The 16814-nt window shown below is 38.4% G+C and overlaps 1 protein-coding gene across 1 annotated transcript in view; it reads left to right on the top strand.

The window, feature by feature from the left end:
• Nucleotides 1-15390, top strand: part of LOC139739942 (fibrocystin-L-like) — a 134934-nt gene extending 119544 nt beyond the window's left edge. Inside the window, exons 54-64 of the mRNA XM_071650541.1 lie at nt 85-283; nt 1234-1399; nt 2106-2483; nt 3054-3450; nt 4426-4586; nt 7129-7240; nt 7934-8120; nt 12818-12960; nt 13631-13776; nt 14440-14575; nt 15239-15390. Coding sequence (XP_071506642.1) covers nt 85-283; nt 1234-1399; nt 2106-2483; nt 3054-3450; nt 4426-4586; nt 7129-7240; nt 7934-8120; nt 12818-12960; nt 13631-13776; nt 14440-14575; nt 15239-15390 — 2177 coding nt within the window. The remainder of the gene's footprint in view (nt 1-84; nt 284-1233; nt 1400-2105; nt 2484-3053; nt 3451-4425; nt 4587-7128; nt 7241-7933; nt 8121-12817; nt 12961-13630; nt 13777-14439; nt 14576-15238) is intronic.
• The last annotated feature ends 1424 nt before the right edge of the window (nt 15391-16814 follow it).

The raw sequence follows: 16814 nt of genomic DNA on the forward strand, positions 1-16814 counted from the left end.
TCAGATATCGTAAGTTGTGACTAAGTGTCTTTTAGAGGAATTTTGAGTGTCTAGAATTCTTTAATCATCATTCTTGAACTGCAGACGATGACTTGGACTACGACAGCCTGGTCAGCCTCCAGGAGACTTTGGTGGACAAGTTCCAGGAAGGTGACCTCGGAGGTGACCTCAACATCTCCATCTCCACTCTGGCCATGACAGACCCCGTAGCCGAACCTGTTGACCCCACGGGCGGAGTCCGTGCCACCAATGAGACGGGAGGACCATCCAGCGGCAACGAAACGTGAGTCCGGTGGAGCATGAATCGAATGGAGAGGTGTCTTTTATAGACTGGCAATGTCCTAAAGTAAAGTTTGGAGATCGTGGACAGAAAATGTTTCGTTGCTGCATGATGGGTTGTCTATGTGACGCTGTCAATTTTCAATGTCAGAGTACAAACAACCTGTGCATGATAGCAGTTTAGGTGCCAGTTTTTTTCTTCCTTGTGTCTGCACCACATTCCTCAAATGTTGAGTTTTTGTTTTGTCAGAATATTTGCAATGAAAATTTAGGAAGAGCATCGTGCCAGATTTTCTCTTCTCATTCCTTCTCACAATGAATGTCATGATTGAAAATCGTAAAATGTGCGATGTACAAGACTTATAGCACGGTGAAAATTATCAGAGACACCTGTTAAAGGGCTATTAAGATCCTTACAGATGATATATATATTAATAATATTATATCGTCGGTTGAGAATGATAAGGGCGTTAAGTGACCACAAAACCCATAGTGTTCGAGAAGACTTATTAAAAGCCCTTCTCATTCTCAACAGACGATATTATGTAATCTAAGGACACAGTCACCTGTAGGAACTGACTGATACTTTACAAACAGTGCCTTAGTTGATTTTGTCATATTTCACACGTTTCTTTGCGATAGACTTCAAGCTTTGTTTTGTCTTACATTGATTTAAATGTAACCTTGTATTAATCACCTGCTCATACATCATTGCATCTACCACTGTAGTAGGTTTCTGTATATTGAATCATAGTTTGATGGTTTTAACCTGTTCAGGATGGGCTGCTTTTGCTACAACATACATTTCCAATGGAAACTGCTCGAGTATACTCAGGACTAGTCTTTAATGGGTTAATATTGTTTGCCCAGTGATATGTATTGTATTTTTTGTTATGAAATATGACAATAAATTCAGTTAAATTCAAGGTGGTATCTTTTTCTCTTTTTTTTCAGGTTTGCTGAAAGACAAGCTGCAGAGGAAGCGGCAGAACAAGCCGAGAACGGACAGCCAGTGGTTTACCTTACCCCCACTGCCCTCGTCATTGTTAGGGAGCCAGCAGAGGGGAGTGAATTTGCACCCCTCTCGCAGCAACCAAGCATCAAAGTGGTGGATCAAGAGGTAAAGCATCACATTGTAAAACAAGATGCTATTCCAAATACCATTCATAGTAAAATGGTTCCTTTTACCACATCTTTGGTAACTAGTGAGTAAAACTGAATTCAAATGAACTGTGCAACAAGAGCAAAATACTGGTATTCCAAAAAGGTAAATATAAAGATGCTGTTTAAAGTCGTACTAGCGGGAAAGAGAAAATGAGTGTTGTATGCAGTACAGCAGCTATATCTACATTTCTCATTTTCCATTTACATTTGAAGTTTGGGGCGAAGATTCTGCTTATGGTATCAAATTGCTCCTTGCGTAATATGTCAGTTTGTCAGTGACTGAAACTGATCGACAATTTATATGCCTTTCATTGATGTAAAAAAGCATTGAATTAGTGTTTAGTAGTATAGCCATTTATAAAGATTAATGGCCATACATCCTCAGGCAGGAATAAAACCTACAACCTCTTTATCACTGGACAGGTGTCTCATCCACTAGACCACCAAGCTTTGGCCTGACAGCTAGTGCTGATTTTAATCCTTATAACATGCAGCAGGGACTGGTTATTTATCCAAATTAATAAAATCCATCCTAAAGAAGATATGTGGAAAGCATAGTGAGGCAAATCTAATCAATTAAGTAACAGAAGAAGGATGAAAAAAAAAATTGTCTGATAGATCTGAACTATTTGTTTGAATTGGTTGAAACCCAATATCCGTAGGGCAACTTGGTGACAGCTCTTGGTCACTCTTCAAGCCCATGGCTGCTGACTGCTGCCATCATCCAGCAGCCAGACGGGGTCACTGGTCAGCTCCTTGGCAACGTCACCCTGCCTTTCCAGGACGGCTGGGCAAACTTCACCAACCTGGCAGTGGACAAGCAGGGCAGTGGCTACGTGCTGGAGTACTCGATCACCCGGCCGGAAGTCTCTCCGCTGTCGTCCGTCCGGTCAGCCGAGTTCACGGTCACTCCCAGGAGGCTGACCGCTGTGGAGGTTGACGGCGGAGAGGGCGACAAGATTCTCAACGAGGCTTTTGAAGTGGTGGTGGAGATCCGCGATGTGGCTTCAAACCAGGCTGCCACCGATTTGTATGAATCTGTGAGTGTCTTGAAGATGTCAAGATATTTTTATTGTCAGTACATGCATGAACAATATCAAAGCCTTTACTGTAAAGCATGACATTGACCCGTTGAGGAAAGGCTGATTTTGCTTCAACACATATTTCCCATAGATGCCTGCCCGAGTATTTTCGGGATTAGTCTACAACGAATTAACATTATTTGTGTATACTTGCACCGTAATATCCAGGTGTGAGATGATCAGGAAAAAAAGAGGGATCTTTACTTATGAGAAGTCTGGCTTTTATCAAAGGTCAGAGGTCAAACGGCAAGGGGAGCAAAATGAGTGCTCAACAGAAATAGAGGCAACTGATTTGTAGGAAATGAAAATAAATAGACATAGGCATTAAATATTGAACAACATACATCAAATTGATAGTTTCTAGTGAATAGAGAGTTTTCTGCAGGGATACCATGTATTGCTTTGCTGAGTTTGCTTGTAGGTACAATATATTGTCATGGATGTAATGTCAGTCTTCATAAGCTGGACGGACTCGTAATCATGTCATGAATAATTTCTCATTAATTTGATTATCAACCATGTATTCAGGGCTTCAACAACTGGACTGCCACGGTCTCACTGTACCAGCCATCATACTACAGAGGTCAAATCTCCGGTCAAACAACTGCGACAGTGGACCTCGCGACTGGTCAAGCTACATTCCCCGATCTGGTCATTGATGAAGCGGGCTACAGCTATGTCCTCAATGTTGATGTGGCTGCCAGTGGCACGGATGATTACTCTTTCTCCGTCCAGCTTGATCCCTTCGATGTCGTCGACAGATCCTCAGTCCCATATACTGGAGAAGCTGTCGAGGTGCAGATCAGGTTTGACTCGGACTACTCTATTGTCGAAGGAAAAGAAAGCACTTTCATCTTAATATTCAGGAACAAAGTGGCCTACCGGTACACCAACGTCACCGTTTTCGACTTTGAGCTTTCAGAAGGTGAGATGATTTTCATGCAACATTCATCATATTTCTGTTAAATTTACCCTGGCTGTACTAATAAAATTATCAAGACCTTCTTCCTTCATTTGAGACAATATTGACCATGTTCTTCCGTAATGATATATAATTGACACATCTTATAAACTTGATGAATATCTATTAAACCATTTCATTTATCTCATATGTACAAGTTCTATCATTTAGATTTAAATATATATCAGCTGAATCCAGGTATACTGCAGGAGTCAAAAGTATTTTGAGAAATACAATACTCATTTGATAATCGGGAACAACCTTACAGGAATAAATTTCAGTGTAACAGAATGCTGATGCCTTATTTTAATAATGTAATCAGCAAAACCATAAACTACTCTGTTTCAACATATTTGGCAGGAACACTTCCACTGTTTCTCCATAATGGCTATTGGAAATATAAAGTAAATCTGTAAAACGAATTACAAGGACATCATTTGTCACTTACCAGAACATTTTTTTTTTGTCTAACCAATGCTGGATAGATTTTGCCAATTCCACAGTCTATTAAAGGTCCTGTTTACCTTTGGGAGCAGTGATTTTAAAAATGTTCGAGATATCTGATTTGATGCCTATGTGTAGGTCAGTTGTATCACAAAACATTCTACATGTACTATATAAAATTTCCGCAATAAAACCTAAAATATAAGCCAGGAGATATCAGTATTTTTCTCGATAAACCATAACTGTAGATGGTTTAGTCTGTAAATGTTTGTTACGACTATTGTTCACATTTTGTATATTTAGCAATCCTTAACATCAATTCTACTGATTCAAGATATTTACAGTGGTTGTTTCTATCCCTAACTCACATTTTAGAACTATTTTAAAGCACTAATGCCGATTTTCTGTTTCATCTGCAAATGGTAAATTGTGCCTCTAAAACTAAATAGGATGACGTAGTATGTGGGACAACACAATTATGTTTTCTTGTTACAGGATCCATCCTCCTGACCTTTGACATGACCGGTGACACAGACGCCACCATTGAGCAGCTCTTTGATGACCTCCAGAATGGAGATGTTGTCGTGACGATAGACGGCCATCGGCTAGAGGCGGACCCAGTTCTCATGGTGAACGGAGAAGAGTACACCAGGAAGGTAAAACGATGCAATGAAATATAGCTGATGGAGATGCACTCAAACACAGAATAATGTTGTGGGGAGATTTGATTAGAATGTACAGTGCCAGGGGGTTGATATGTCATTGATTAGAAGTGAAATCATTGGGGGCGCTGCGGCATGTGGATAAGACTCCGGACTCCCAAACAGAGGACCGGAATTTGATTTGCCGCCAAGTGCTCATGTTCTTGGACAAGATATTTTTACCCACTATGTCTCTTTTGACCCAGGTGTATAAATGGGTACCTGGCAACACTGGGGTAATGATAATCGCAAGGCCCTCTGGTAGAGCAGTGTCAACACTGAAGAGGGTACCCTGGATAAAGAAGACATTATCATTATTATTATTATTATTATTATTAGTAGTAGTAGTAGTAGTAGTAGTAGTAGTGTTATTATTATCATTATTATTATTATTATTAGTAGTAGTAGTAGTAGTAGTAGTAGTAGTATTGTTATTATTATTATTATTATTATTATTATTATTATTATTATTGAACACAGCACCCCTGGAGAGGCAGCATTTATTGGTAGACATTATAATCATGAAGGCCATCGATCTGTAGGGAGATGCCAATCATTATTGCTTTACTGTTCTCTGCTGGTAATGGTTTACTTTTGATTGGCTGAAATTGTTAAGGATGACTTACCTTTCTACTTTCTCATTCTCGTACACCTTCTTCTACCCAATCATGACATTGTGATATATTTAACATAATGTCATACAATTAAAAATTTGCTTGTTTTCAAGCTGATTTTATTGCTGTAAGACTTAACCCATATCCGCCGGTCGCGTAATACAGTTTATGAGCTGTCAGTGCCGGAGGCTATTTCACATCTGTTCACTAGAAACTTTGCTGTCTCAAATTCAAGGTGATGTCACCGACACTTATGAAAAGAAAACTATGGAAAACTTTAAATCAGTTGAAAGAGAAAGTAATGGTCTTTCATATAAGACGTAGATCACCATCATATCATGAATTATGTGACGTCATATGATTTTGATATTTACATATGATTTACATATTTATGAGTAATCACATTGCTTATTCAAAAGAAACTACGTATGAAAAACATCCAGCCTTTTTACAGAAAAACAATTATCAGTTTTTGAAATCTTTATAATGTAAGTTTCCTGATGGTGTATAACTCATAGGGAATAATGCTTGCAAATATGAAGAAATATCGAATAAAAACTTATAGATATGTGCTCTACGGACTAGTGTGGTCTATAAACTCATAAACGCTATGGATGGGACTACAGTAAAATAGGCCTGTACGTGCACATATAGCAGTGTTCGATCTCACTTAGATGTAGACCTATTCTGTCAACAGCCTGCTGTAAACCTCAAAAGTGAATATGAATCCAGATGAAATGGTAACAGGTAGTGATGCAAAGGACTTTGGGATATCAGGTCAGAGTTCACAAAAGTTATAATAAGCCTTATCCCTAAAGGGGCCGGGGGGTGGGGGGGGGGGGGGGCCTCAACGTTTCGCGCTATACATGTAATTCTGTAACGCGAGAAGACCTCGTCACAAGGCTTCTTGACTTTCTTTGTTCAAGTCTCGCGCAACTTTCGAGACCAAATTTGCAACGTCCGCCCGCGCATATTTTTATGAAGCGACGCCCATTTTTGTAACAGCATGTCGCCCCAAAATGGGCACAATTTTGTGATTTTGTGTACATTTCCTATGGAAAACAATGCTCTGTCATGAAAGTCATAAAAACCTGATTACTTTTACAATTGATCACTTTCATTGATTAATTTCATGCTAATTATGGTAGAAAAGTGGTCAGTGACAATTTCCAATAAAAAAACAGAAAAAACAAAAGTTGAAAAACAAAGAAATACATAAGAAATTCCAAAAACAATAAAATACATAAGAATTGAAATGACTTTTGGAAGTTTTATGATGTACAATTATTGAATATGCCAAAACAGATTTACAGACCAAAAAGTAGGCTCTCGATGCTTTTAATTAGGCTAAAATATGATCTTGAGCTTAATTTGAAAATTAATTAATTGAAATTGAAAATTGACTGTTTCAAAAAATATTAAGGCACAATCTTGTAGATTATGACGTGGGTGTCACGCATGCCAAATTTCGTCACGATTACACCTCTGATGGCCGAGATCCGCCCCCCTCTGGTCTTAGCATAGACAAAAAAGCCTGGCCTGATTAGGGTTATTAGGGTTATAAATGACATCATCATCCAAGCTATGTGTGCTACAGATTATCCTGTAGATTGGTGGATATGGGTGAAAGTTTAGATGTAATTGCCATTGTGAGAGTTGTAGATGTTTGTGCTAATGTTGTAAATTTGAATATTATTGCGTCTTTTCTAGGTATAACCAAAGTCCAGGAATATAAGAGTAATGCATTTGTAGAAAGACATACTGCAGGTAACATATCTAAAGCATTACACTGGAAAGATGATTATATTTTAGTTTGTTGAAGCTTTCACATGCATAAAATTTGTCACTGTCCTGTTTCTTTTGACACCATGTGTCTTTCTCAGGCTCCCTCTGTTCCCTTTCCTCTGTGGGCCATTGTCATCGTCGTACTCCTCGTCGTACTCTTCCTGGTGGTCGTAATCATCGTCATCATTTTCAAATGCTGCCTGAAGTCTGGTAGGTGTCCACAGCTGAGCTAGCCTTTTGTTTTCTTTCATTTGGATCCAGTGATAATGATTATCATCACTTTGACTTTATAAATCTCACCCTTGCCTGTGAGCTAGAAAATTTCAACTCCTTCTGGTTTGCTCTACGCAAATTTACTGTAGGTTCAGCTGAATTTGATCATTTGCTACCGTGATGTTTATCATTGAAAGAACACATAGCCATCTGTGATGAGTTGGACCAAAATAAATGAACAATTATACTCATTATCTATATGCTTGTACCTTTATACCTACAATATTGTACCGTCATTTTTGTATCAGTGTGTACACCTTTTGGCTGTATTTATATATTACCATTTCTTCTTTAACATGGAACATTTGAAATTTAATTACAGAATGCATGAGAAAACATCAATATTTCAATATTCTAGAAATTCTGGAAAGTTATCCTAGTATTTCAGGTATAAAAGGTGTGAAATACTTTGTGATGCTCCTCATAGGTTGTTGTTTTTTTTAACAGAGATTTAACGAGGCCTGAGTATAGGCAGGCAAATGTCTATGGAAAAAGAATTATAGCAAAATCAAACCATTCTTAATGGGTCAAGGTAATTAGCCTTCCTCCCCACCCCCCCCCCCTTATTGCAACACTAATGAAGTGAAACATTTCTGAATACTCCCTGTTGGATGGTTTCTGGTTGGACAGGGGCAAAGGTCAAAGAGGCAGAGGTCATGCCCTTGCAGCGAGTGGAAGGAGTGGAGGGAATGGAGAACACATCTTTCAAGGTGGAGGTCACCAAGGAAGATGGGGGAAAGAATGCCAGGGACTCACCCACCGGTAGCAGGACCTTCCTCCTCACTCCCAGCGACACCTCCCTTCTCTTTGATGACAGGTAAGTGATTGGTTGGAGACCGTTGCTAGGGGAGGGTCTGATGATTGAGTGGATGGAGACGGTTGCCGTGGGAGGGTCTGATGATTGAGTGGGTGGAGACGGTTGCCATGGGAGGGTCTGATGATTGAGTGGGTGGAGACGGTTGCTATGGGAGAGTCTGATGATTGAGTGGGTGGAGACGGTTGCCATGGGAGGGTCCGATGATTGAGTGGGTGGAGACGGTTGCCATGGGAGGGTCTGATGATTGAGTGGGTGGAGACAGTTGCCATGGGAGAGTCTGATGATTGAGTGGGTGGAGATGGTTGCCATGGGAGGGTCTGATGATTGAGTGGGTGGAGATGGTTGCTAGGGGAGGGCCTGATGATTCTTAGTGATGTGGGCAGAGAGATGCAGAGATTGTTGTGACAGTGGAATGTTCTGTGGATATTGTGAATTTTATTGTGTGGTTTATGTCATGAATTTGGAATTGAGATGAAAAATTGAATCATGATGAGAAAGCTGATTGTACTGTAGATGTCCTTATACTTTTTGTGTGATTAAGAAATAGAATGCTGAGTGGTGACTGGAATTGAATACATTTCAGGTGCATCAAAGCAAAATCTCACTAAGTATTCATAGAATAAAAGAAAATGACAACTCAGTGACAATTGAACAAAAAAGTTTTCTGAATGATTTCACTTGAAATGATAAGATCAACAATTCATAACAGATTGACTGTGATACGAGTCTGTTATATAACTGACTCAAAGGATGCCATGCACCTTATGCCTTCGATTCAACTCTTCGATGATGAAGACATGGACAGCATGATGCCTCATTTCTGACTAACATTTCTTTCCAAGCAGGAAAAAGAAAGGTGCCCAGGGGAAGGCCCCAAAACAGCCTGACCGGTAAAATTTCCTTTAGATTAGCGCTCTGTGTATCGCTTTTCCATGTACGCGGTGTCTCTCTGCCTCTACTGTATTGCAGGCATGTATGGTGTTTGTAGGGGATAGTGCCAGACTGCTGCAGAATAATATAAAGCTTTTTAATCGGGCCACAGATAATGCGTTTTCATTTCTTCCGATGTATCAGAATGTACATTCTCATGAAGATATGCAATGTTGTAATGGTTAATATATCCGTACTGTTCAGCTGCAATGAAAAACCATGATTTTACTACACCTCCCAGAACTCACATTTTGTTTTGTTTTGTTTTCCATGTTGTGAACGTACATAAGTCACAGTGATCTAGCTGGCTACAAATGCACATTATATGAAGCACGCATTAACCTGGTAGGCCAGCTAAATAAAAAAAAAAGTTACTATTGACTTTACACATTATGCCATGTTTATGAATAACCATTAGTGGGGAAAACTGGGGAAAAAAAGGTAAGTTTTCCATGGTGAGGGTCTCCACTTCAAATCATGGTGGAAATCTTCATTTCAAATTTGAAAAGAATATCACTCCAATGTCTGAATCTAAATTATTCTGGCAATTTTAGGGGTTTCTGGTGGTCTGGGCAAAGATTCTTGGCAGCTTTCACTTTAAGGTCATAAGTTTTCTAAAATCTTAATTTTTCATTGTCATTGTAAGATGCCCTGTGGCTTATTTTGAGGATATTTTGACCAGCTGACCAGCTGACCACTGATTTGGTGTGAGGTGATTGAGAGATTATGCGCAGTCATCAATGATGTATCTTTGCGTGGAAGTCAAATTACCCAGCATTCAGTTGCCTTCCTGTCAGATGTTTGTGTCATTTGACTTGATGCATTATTGTCTTCCTATGTTTGAAACTCAAGTTGATCTGAGTGTACAATGTACTTGTCATTGTGAAAAATCATTGTGAGTTCAAAATTAAAGCTGTAAGTCATGAAGAGGCATGAGAATTGGATATCTCTAATAGCAGTCATGTTCCAACATGCAGTAGTCGTCCAAATAAAAAAAAAAGAGAAAGAGATTATAGCCCACTCTTCTTAGTTTTGTCATTTGTATAATTTTGCAATGTTATTATTATAGTACGCATTTTACCATGCAATTTGTCATGTTATATAGTGTATATGTAAGTATATTATATGTATATATGTGCAAATATATGTATCTTATATGTATGATGTTTGCTCGTGTGTATAAATGTTTATTTACAAGTATTCATATTTATTCTTTCTACTGGCTGTTCTATCAGAGTTAATATTCAAAGATCAATTACTCTGCCTACATACAAAGTCTTTGCATCCCGCATAGATGCCATTTTGTTCCAAATTTCTCCTGATCCATGCCTCTTCGAGGTTCAAACATCAGCAGATCCCCTTACCAGTCAATCACAGTATGCCATATGTCATTGCTAAACAGTGTCTTCAAAACGTGCCTCGTCAAAACATTGATTGTATCTGCAAATGATTGAGATGTGCTGTAAAAGTGGGAATTTTTGCAAGATGATTTGGTGCTGGGGGGGGGGGGGGGGGGGGGGGGGCTGGACTGAATTATGCGCATTTTTAATTTTCAGACGATATAATTAAGCATGCTTGATGCACTCTGAACAGCTCACTGCTGCCATGACAGTTAATGGTTTGACAGCACATACTATGGTACAAGATAACTGGTCAACATTAGACCATACAAGACTAGCAAATATGAAGAAAACTACAAAGAAGACTAAAAGCAAAGCAGTAAGCCAGAAATTGGCACTCTTTTATTTTTGTGCTAGTTTCATGTCACAAGAAATGCACGATATCTTCATACTGCAAAAATTTCAATTTTTAACAGTTTTATGTTTGTTTGGTGACCAAAAATCATGATTATATGCTATCAGTGTGCTATTGCGTTCTCTGTTTCCCCACTGTACCCAATCAAAAAATCTTTGTGTCAGTGGCAGGTGGTATATTGGAGCTTTTGAAGAAGTTTTGTGGCTTGGTTTAGTATACTGTGTAGATGTAATCGTAGTTACTTGAGAACTGAGAGGCTATCACAGTGTTTCCATTTGGAGTCTAAATTCTAAATGCACTTCTGAGCCACATGTTACAAAGGGCTTTATAAAACACCTGGAAGCACTCAGGAGTATGCAGACTTCTACCAAGACCCAAGTCTCTACTGTCACAGAACTGTGTACATCCTTAAAAAATAAAAATGGATCTGGATCTAGATTTCAATCCAGATCACTGCCAAAATCACATTGCCTGTCCCTTTTGTAATAGTCACAATTGATGGACCAATGGGCATTTTGAATATTTTGTAAAAATCCAAAATAAAAAAGATGAAAAATACTATTAAAAAATATGGGCAAATATATAGATGGAGTTACTTATACGGTTACCATAACAGCTCCATGGTAACTACTGATCAGCTATAAGCATTGAAGTCATTGTTATCTTAACTCGTTGAAGACAAGTCCCAAGAATGCTCGGGCAGGTGTCTATGGGAAATGCGTGTTATAGCAAAATCAGGCCGTCCTCAATGGGTTAATTGTTATTACTGTAAATTACAGTGTGTTAAATCTGTTTGTGAGGCAGACACCTGTTTCTCAGCCTGAGTGTATTTTTGTGTAACATTTGTGCACCTTGGTTTATGCAGTAAGTAGAAACATAATGAAGCGATAGCTGTTACAGCATTGCCATGTTGTTTAGTCATTTGCATCATTCACATTTACTGTATAAGCTGTTATTTTCGTGTACAGATATTTTCCCGAATGAGGAGATCATAGACAATTTCACGAGATGTTGTTTTTGCGTATTGACAACGACGCAGTCATAAATGTTCTATTACTACATCACACGGCGACATTTTCGCATGTTGTTGAATTTGCAATAAAATTGTGATTCACGAAATTTGCGGAAATTAAACCCTCGCAAAAATAACAGTTTATACAGTATAACGTTCAGGCTTCTCTTGACTCTGTGGAACCAGGTAATAGGTGCAGCTGGAAGCGCTTCTGCGGAAAATCTTTAGGTTCTTCTTACTCAATAAACTTTATTCTTAGAGCTATCTAACAACTTTGGTGTAGATATGGATACATCTTCTGAAGCTTTCACACAACTATTTACTAGTAATCATGTTCATTGAGGAATTTCATATTTGTAAAATTGCCTCTTTTTAGCAGTGCCTTCTCTTGGCCAAGGAAGTTTGCATCGTCACTGCTTTTACAGTCTGTCTATACCATTGAATTTCAACCAGCAACATTCACAATCCATGAGCAATATTTGCTATGTATATTTTATCAAATCATTCATTTTTAAAAGGTGTAAGATTCATGCAGACTTACAAGCTCTCGCCTTTGTGATGTTTCGTTCAAATGATCAAAGTATGATTTATGACTGTTACTATAACCATATTCAAATTCTGATCATTTTTTTTTGGGGGGGGCATAACAAGTGAATAATATATCAACATATTAATTTACAACACCTTTATTTATATGTCATCCAATGATGCAGTGTCTGCTGTACATTTAAAACTTTTTAATGTTTTATCATAAAGCAGTCTTTGATTGGCAATTAATAGTCTGAGTCTGACAAAACTTCACAGTGGAGTTGTTTATATTGCAAGTAAAATTGCTTAAAGCTCAGCTAAAAGGTATGTCCGCTTAGTGATATTGCTGTTAGAAATTTTATACACTAAAACCTGAATTTTAAAATACTGAAAGCAATCATATAATTAAACCATCACTAATGGAGATTTTCATTTTTCAGTGATTTTGCTGCTTCCCAAATCCATGTTGCAGACTAATGAACAAGAGTGTTCAGCTGGTCAGGGACGAGGACCGGGCGTCTACCAGGAGCACCTACTCTAACAGCCCCAGACGCACCCCAGAGGTGGAGGTCACCGCCTTGCCGCCAGGCTTCACTGAGGGCCAGATTGAAAAAGGTACAGGGGAACCTCCTTATGAGGAGGACCTAAAATCAGGCTTATCGCTATGCCAGGATACAAAAGCAAAAAAAATATACGAATTTTGGATCTGCAAAATTACCTTGCTATAGAGAATGATAGCTCTTACTTCAACTTCAAAGAGAAAGTTTAACTATCTAACAGTTTTGTTTGCCAATCCAGGAAAGTCAAGTTTTATCAAACCAAGTTATGTCACTTTTCTAGAGTTTTGTCTTTGTCTCCAACACTTAGCAGAAATTTAAAAATGAGTACCTCAAAAATTTTTGATTTTATTGATTGATCTCATTTGGACAAAGTGAGATGAAGATCAATTAGGATGTGACATTGATTGATCTCATTTTGGCAAAGTGAGATGAAGATCAATTAGGATGTGACATTGATTGATCTCATTTTGGCAAAGTGGGATGAAGATCAATTAGGATGTGACTGACAAAACTTTGAATGGACATAGAGTGAGATACAAAGCATATTAGTCACCACAGTGGTACTGATTTTTTTTTTTCAAAATTGTGCTTATTGGTGATATGCATATCATGTATACATACAGCTGTACATGCATTGTTGCGGCACACAGTGTAAACTCAGATGAGAGGTAGGAGATTATCCACTTGATATTATGAATGCTGATGCCATTGTGGTTTGTGTTCAGATGTCGAGGACCGCACCTCCATGCCGATCAACATCAAGAATCCCGATGGAACTTTCCAGAAGCTCGGAGACGTAGAAGCCAACCTGGTGGGCACTCTCAGTGACCTGCGGGTGGACATCAAGAAGTCCCATGCCCTTCCACCAAAGGTAACATACTCCTAACTGTCCACTGCCATTCTCATATTCTTATGTAAATTTTTTTCAATTCGCAGAACTACATGTCTTCCTTTACTCTGTGTTTGAGGTAATGGTGTGAGAATTTTTACCTCCACCAAGCGAGGAGTTTATGTTTTCATTGGCATTTGTTGGTTGTTTGGTTGGTTGATTTGTTTGTCCGTGTGCACCATAACTTTAAAAAGTTGTGAACGGATTTTAATGAAACTTAGAGGAAAGGTTGAGAATGACACAAAGAACAGATAATTAAAGTTTGGTAGTGATCCAGGAATTTTGATGGATTTTATGAAGGATTCTGGATATTTTGGCAGGTAGGGTTAATGAACTTGTGAGTTCAAGCTGTGCATTTTTGACGTTTGCATATGCGCACTAAAGTGCGTGCTCTAATTTCTTCTAAGGTGAGGTGCACCACTTCTATAATGGAAAATCGGGTGATTTTCAGCATGCATACTTATGGGTGGAAATCACTTATCTACTATATGTATATGGAAGAGCAAGATCATCGTTGGAAAGTAGCTGCTTGGCGGAGGCCTGCGCTCTCAGAGTGTTTCTCTAGTTACATTGTATTTTCAATTTGAAACATTTCAATGAAAATCTGTATATTCATCTACCTCTTTTCTCTCTCTCACTCCATAGCTGCAAGAAAAGGCTTTTGTGTTCCTGAGGGCAGAAAATCTGGAAGACTACCAGACACCTGAAGAGAAACGGGTCTCTGTGTCTGAGGGCTATGGATCCGCCCGCATCATCCTTGTCCGCTGGCACTCTGAGCAAGGTGAGATGTGTTGCCATAGCAACGCAAAGAAATTAGATGAAGTACTGTAAAACCAGAACAATGGCACCATAAAACTTTTGCAAATTGGTGATCATTTTAAAAATCATGAGTATACTATACATGTACTGGTAATACAGGGGTTTGAACATTCTTTTTTTTTTCAGTATAGGTTTGGATATGTTTATGTTTGCATATGCGTGAAAATGAAATGATTTTTTTTTTTTTTTTTTGGGGGGGGGGGGGGGGGGGGGGGCAACATCAATGCCTAGGCTCACTTGTGTGATAGGATGCTTCATGTAGATGAGTTAAAAGCAAGTGCCATGTCTTACATTCAAATAACCTCAGATCCATGCAGGATGCTTCCATATAGATATCTGAGAGACAGAAAACTACAAGATTGAAGCTTGTCCTGTTATCAAAAACAGTATATATTGTTCCTTCATTCAAATTAAATAATTTTTTGATATTTTCTCTCACTTCCTTTTTCTGTCTCCTTAATAATCTCCCTGCATGTGCTTGGCTATCTGTCTGTCTGTATGTTTGTTTGTCTTTCTGTTCTTCTTTGATTTGTCTCTATTCTTCATCAATTCTAATCTTTCTACTTCCATTCCCCTATCCCCTGCCTATTTTCCTGCTGTTCTATCTCCTTCCTATAAATCACAGATGCCAGTGAGCTGTGTGTGTGCGGTCTGGTTGGTCAGTTCAATTGTTCACTGTGCAAACGTCAGTCCTACTGCAGCCCCCAGTGTCAGTCCACAGACTGGCCGCGTCACACCGGTCCCTGCTCGGTCTGGAGCTCCGAGATGCAAGTCTGAACGCACCCTTGGACCACTTCACACTCGTCTCAGTGGGGCATTGAAATATAAAGATGCATAAAGATCATTTTTTATACTGGTTCCTATTCCATGAAGAGGTTAGAGTGAACAATCTGAAACCAATCTTTGATCATTTCATACTGGTTTGTACCACATGTGGAGCTCAGAATTTAAAGTACTTGTATTGAGTAAGTGAGGGTCATTTCATACTGGTTCCTATGCCATAAATAGTTTAGAGTAAACAGTCGTAAGTTAATCTATGATCATTTCAGACTGGTTCCTGCTACATGAACTCAAAGTAAAAGTCTTAATGAGAAAGGATTATTCCATACTAGTTTTACTCTAAGGTCCGAATTCACAAGGGTGGTTTAAATTCAGACCATGGTTTGAATTTAGTCCATGGCCTAAAATATGGTACGCATGAAATAGGAGTACCTTTGACTTGCACATCTACACAGAAGAAATTTGCATAAACCGTAGTCTAAATTTAAACCACCTTTATTCGTGTATTCGGGCCTAAGAGTAACAAAGCTAAAGATAACCAAAATATTATCGCAGCACACTGGTTCTGATTCCATACAATTCTGGCAGTATGAAGCCTGAAGTTACTCCAAAAGCTTTGAATCTATTTGTGCTGTTCTGACAGGAGAAAGTGATTTATCCCTACACTAAGCTGACCTGTACTGAATCATCACATATCTGTAATGGCTATTTCCATTCCTGTAATGTTTATAAATGGGCTTTTTTTTTTCGTTTGATGAATTATTATTTAGTCAGTGGCTTTATGAAGTGTTGAAATTGCACCATCAGATTATGCAAAACCAGCTTGGTGTATATGTTTATTTCAAAAATTGTTTATTTCTTTGTAAATATTTAATAAAATTATGAGTGATTAATACTTGTGTTTCAGCATCTAATTAATGTAGTGATCTGCTATGTAACCCCATCATTCTAATGTGTTCATTTATTCCCATTTTTTTCCTTTAAGATATTGTAAGAAATGTAATTACTGCTAGTAATTTCCTACCTGCATATGGAATATTGGCAGGGATTTTACTTTTGAAAGCTCTGATTAGTGCCATAGATCATCATCATCATCATCATCATCATCATCATCATCATCATCATCATCATTTTAAACTTTTTTATTAACTTTTGCAAACAATGATAAGTTTTAGTTTGTCGTTGATTGTAATTTTTAGTTTGTCATTGATTTTAAGGTTTTGTTTTTTGTGTGTGTGTGTGTGCTGTTTTTTTCTGTGCAGTCCTACATATACACATACCTTTTGTGTTTTTTAGCTGTGAGCTAATTGTATTCCTGAAGCTATCCTTTCTTTTTCTTGTTCCTCCATGTCTCTGTGTTAAAGATGTTTTAGTTGTGTTGTCTCTTCATCCGTCCATTTTTCCAGCCAACCATCTGTCTT

Source organism: Diadema antillarum, unplaced genomic scaffold (genome assembly GCF_040938485.1).
Source record: "Diadema antillarum isolate AM-2024a unplaced genomic scaffold, OU_Dant_1.0 seq00000821_RagTag, whole genome shotgun sequence".
Classification (NCBI taxonomy): domain Eukaryota; kingdom Metazoa; phylum Echinodermata; class Echinoidea; order Diadematoida; family Diadematidae; genus Diadema; species Diadema antillarum.